The sequence below is a fragment of the Teleopsis dalmanni genome, unplaced genomic scaffold (genome assembly GCF_002237135.1).
Source record: "Teleopsis dalmanni isolate 2A unplaced genomic scaffold, ASM223713v2 unscaffolded_contig_3615, whole genome shotgun sequence".
NCBI lineage: Eukaryota > Metazoa > Arthropoda > Insecta > Diptera > Diopsidae > Teleopsis > Teleopsis dalmanni.
Window position 1 is genome coordinate 560 of NW_024034997.1, and position 3,288 is coordinate 3,847.

At 34.0% G+C, this 3,288-nt stretch overlaps 1 protein-coding gene across 1 annotated transcript; it reads left to right on the plus strand.

Annotated features, from left to right (window-relative positions):
- The first annotated feature begins 1,470 nt into the window (after positions 1 to 1,470).
- Positions 1,471 to 2,423, plus strand: LOC119665132 (UDP-glycosyltransferase UGT5-like). Its single transcript, XM_038074440.1, has 2 exons — positions 1,471 to 1,779; positions 1,851 to 2,423. The coding sequence occupies exons 1-2, from the start codon at positions 1,492 to 1,494 to the stop codon at positions 2,247 to 2,249; spliced, it is 687 nt and encodes a 228-aa protein (XP_037930368.1). The 5' UTR covers positions 1,471 to 1,491; the 3' UTR covers positions 2,250 to 2,423.
- The last annotated feature ends 865 nt before the right edge of the window (positions 2,424 to 3,288 follow it).

Consider the following 3,288-nt stretch of genomic DNA (forward strand, 5'->3'; position numbering starts at 1 on the left):
CAGACGGCTCTCTCACCAATGAGGGAGCTGGAGCTGGTGTTTATGGACCAGGCAAAAAATACTGGGAAGCATTAGGAAACAATACAACCATCTTTCAAGCGGAAATATACGCGATAGATAGATGCGCCAGTTTCAATATTGAACGTAACTACCGGAACCGTAAAATTGCAATACTGACTGACAGCCAGGCAGCTATAATGGCACTCATATCTTACCAGGTAACATCCAAACTGGTATGGGAATGCATTGACAAGCTGAACACACTAGGTGGGATCAATCAGGTGCACCTTTTATGGATTCCGGGACATACTGGTATCCAAGGAAATGAAATGGCAGACAAACTTGCAAGAAGAGGCGCGGCATCAAGAATGATAGGCCCAGAACCATTCTGTGGTCTAGGCAAAGGAGCTCTATCCATTATCATGAATGATGCAGAGAAAAAAGAGAGAGAACTCTATTGGTTAATGCTACCAAGACTCTCACAATCTAAAATGCTTTTAGGGACTTACAACCTAAAACGCTTTAAAGATTGCATAGTGCAATCAAAGACTAACATAAGAATTATTACGGGATTACTGACCGGTCACTGCAGATTGAATAATCACCTATCGAAGTTAGGAATTCAATCCAACTCAGACTGCAGATACTGCAGGGAAGAGAGAGAAACGGCATACCATGTGCTTGGGGAGTGCCCGGCACTGATGCATAAACGAAAGAAACACCTAGGAGGGTATTTCATGGATCATAAGGATTCAAGACTGGGGAAGATAGGATCCATACTGTCTTTCATTAAAGAAATCGGACTTGGAGAAATACTCTAACCCGACAAAGGGGCACAATAGATCTTTTAGGTCGCAGTGCACGATCCCTTACTCAATAATAATAATAAATCAGTGCTCAAGTCTACACCAGGACTTGAAATAATTAATAAGCAATGAGAAATCCACGTCTCAGAAGTCACCGAAATGATCTGCTGCTTTTAAGTTCCTCAATGGTTAATCTCCAATAATTAATTCAATAAATTCAGGTAGTGCATCAGGTAATGCAGGATGAGCACCATCTGCTTCCGCACAAGAAAACATTAAGACAGAAAGGATTGGATTAGAATATTAATATATTAAATAAATATTTCATCAAAAAGGACTTCATTATTTGCTGAGAGAAACAAATCCTCAAACAAACTGTGCTAAACTTGAACTTAAATTAAGGTCTCTAATCAGTATAACCTTAAATTTGAAGGTTTGAACCTTTTTCAGTTCGATTAAAACCAGATAAAAATACTAAGATCCTTTAGCGATTTAGGCCAGTTAGTTAAGCAGAGCTTGATATTTTTTGCCGGAAGATTAAAAACAGTGGTGTAGAGCCGATAGAAAATCATCTTAAAAGGGACTCTTTTATTAAAGGTTATGATTCGTTCGATAGTATTTTTGTAGGATTTTAATGATCATCTATATACATTTATAAAAAATTAATTTAAGCCTAAAAATATTGATGATACTTACAGGAAGTAATGTTCAAAGCAAGGATATGCCAGATGAAAAACTTAAGATGTTCCTGCGTGTGTTCTCCAGTATAAAGCAACGTGTAATTTGGAAATTTGAGAACGAATCCATTCCTGATCTACCTAAAAATGTATTAATAAGGAAATGGTTGCCACAAAGTGATATACTAGCACATCCAAATACTAAGCTATTCATAACACATGGAGGTCTCTTTAGCACACAAGAAGGAGTGCACCATGCTGTACCAATGCTGGGAATTCCATTCTATTGTGATCAGGTACGTATAAATATGAAATTGAAGATATCATTGAAGATATTAGTATAAAAAATTTTTATTTTCCTTTCAAGCATCTTAATATGAATAAAGCTGTTAAGAATGGATATGCTATAAGTCTTCACTTTCAATCAATTAATGGGGACATATTGAGAGGTACTATAATCAAGTTGCTAACAGAGAGTACGTACAGGGAGAATATAGAACGCATATCAGCAATATTTCATGATCGGCCAACACATGCACGTGATACCGCTATGTATTGGATCGAATATGTGATCAGATATAAGGGTGCCTCGCATATGCGATCGGCAGGTCTGGATCTCAAATGGTATCAATACTATTTACTGGATGTGATTGGTTTTGTTTTGGCAATGATAATTTTAGCTGTGATATTGGTAGTTATATTAATACGTCTAATGCTAAAACGTATTTGGCGTGCGCCACGAGTACCAAAACCAAAAACTAATTAATTATAAGTAAATTTGTAATACTAAATTATGTTTATAAGTATATTTTATAGAGATATGTCATATTATCAAAAAATTGAGGAAGATATTATTGTGACGAAGTGTATGTGATAAATATTTTAATTAAACAAATTTGTATTGTATAAATATTTTTGCTAATGAGTGTTAAATAAATTGTTTATGGACAATATAAAGGCATTTGGTCTATAATTTTATTTATAAGAAAAGATGTCAATTTTAAACCCAATAAGCCCTATCAGGTCACGCAGTACTTGTTAGTATAACTAAAAAAATAGATGTATTAAAGAAGAAAAATATAATTCTTAGAAGATAATCTATTGTGCTTTACGAACGATTAGCAATTATGATGTGACATACTAAATGACTCATATTCTATAACATTCTATAGTCTAGTCTAGTCTATTGCAGCAACTATTTAATAAAAAGTTTTTTTGATGTAAACATACATTAATATTTGTTTAATATGTATTAGAATACCAATTGAATAAACATTTTGTTTGTATTACGAATGTTTTTAATTAAAAAACAAAATACGATAGTTGATCGGTTAACCAAACTAAAGCTGTTTTAAGCATATATATTAACATATATGTATAATAAATATATTCTGATAAATTTTTAAATTAAGTGGTTCTTTATGACTATACGATAGGTACTGCAAAAATGGCAAACAAATTGTGCAGTCTACGGTGAGGATGCTGTAAGTGAACATCAGACCTAGGAATCATTTCCCCGATTGTTTCTCGGAAATTTTAATGTCAAAAATGTACCTCGTTCTGAGCAGCCAACTAATAACATAATTCATAAAAGTTTTTAACTGGTGGAACAAGTTCTACAAGCAAGCTATGAGAAGAGAACAGAGACACCACTAGTACCCACTGGTATCTCTGCTGATGAATAAGCTGTCAGAAGAGATTAAACATAAATCATAAGACAGTCTGAAATTATAAAAGAGCAGACAATGCAAGGATCCTCAATATTAAGGTACCAAATTAATTAAAGCAAACAAGTAGGCTTGAGG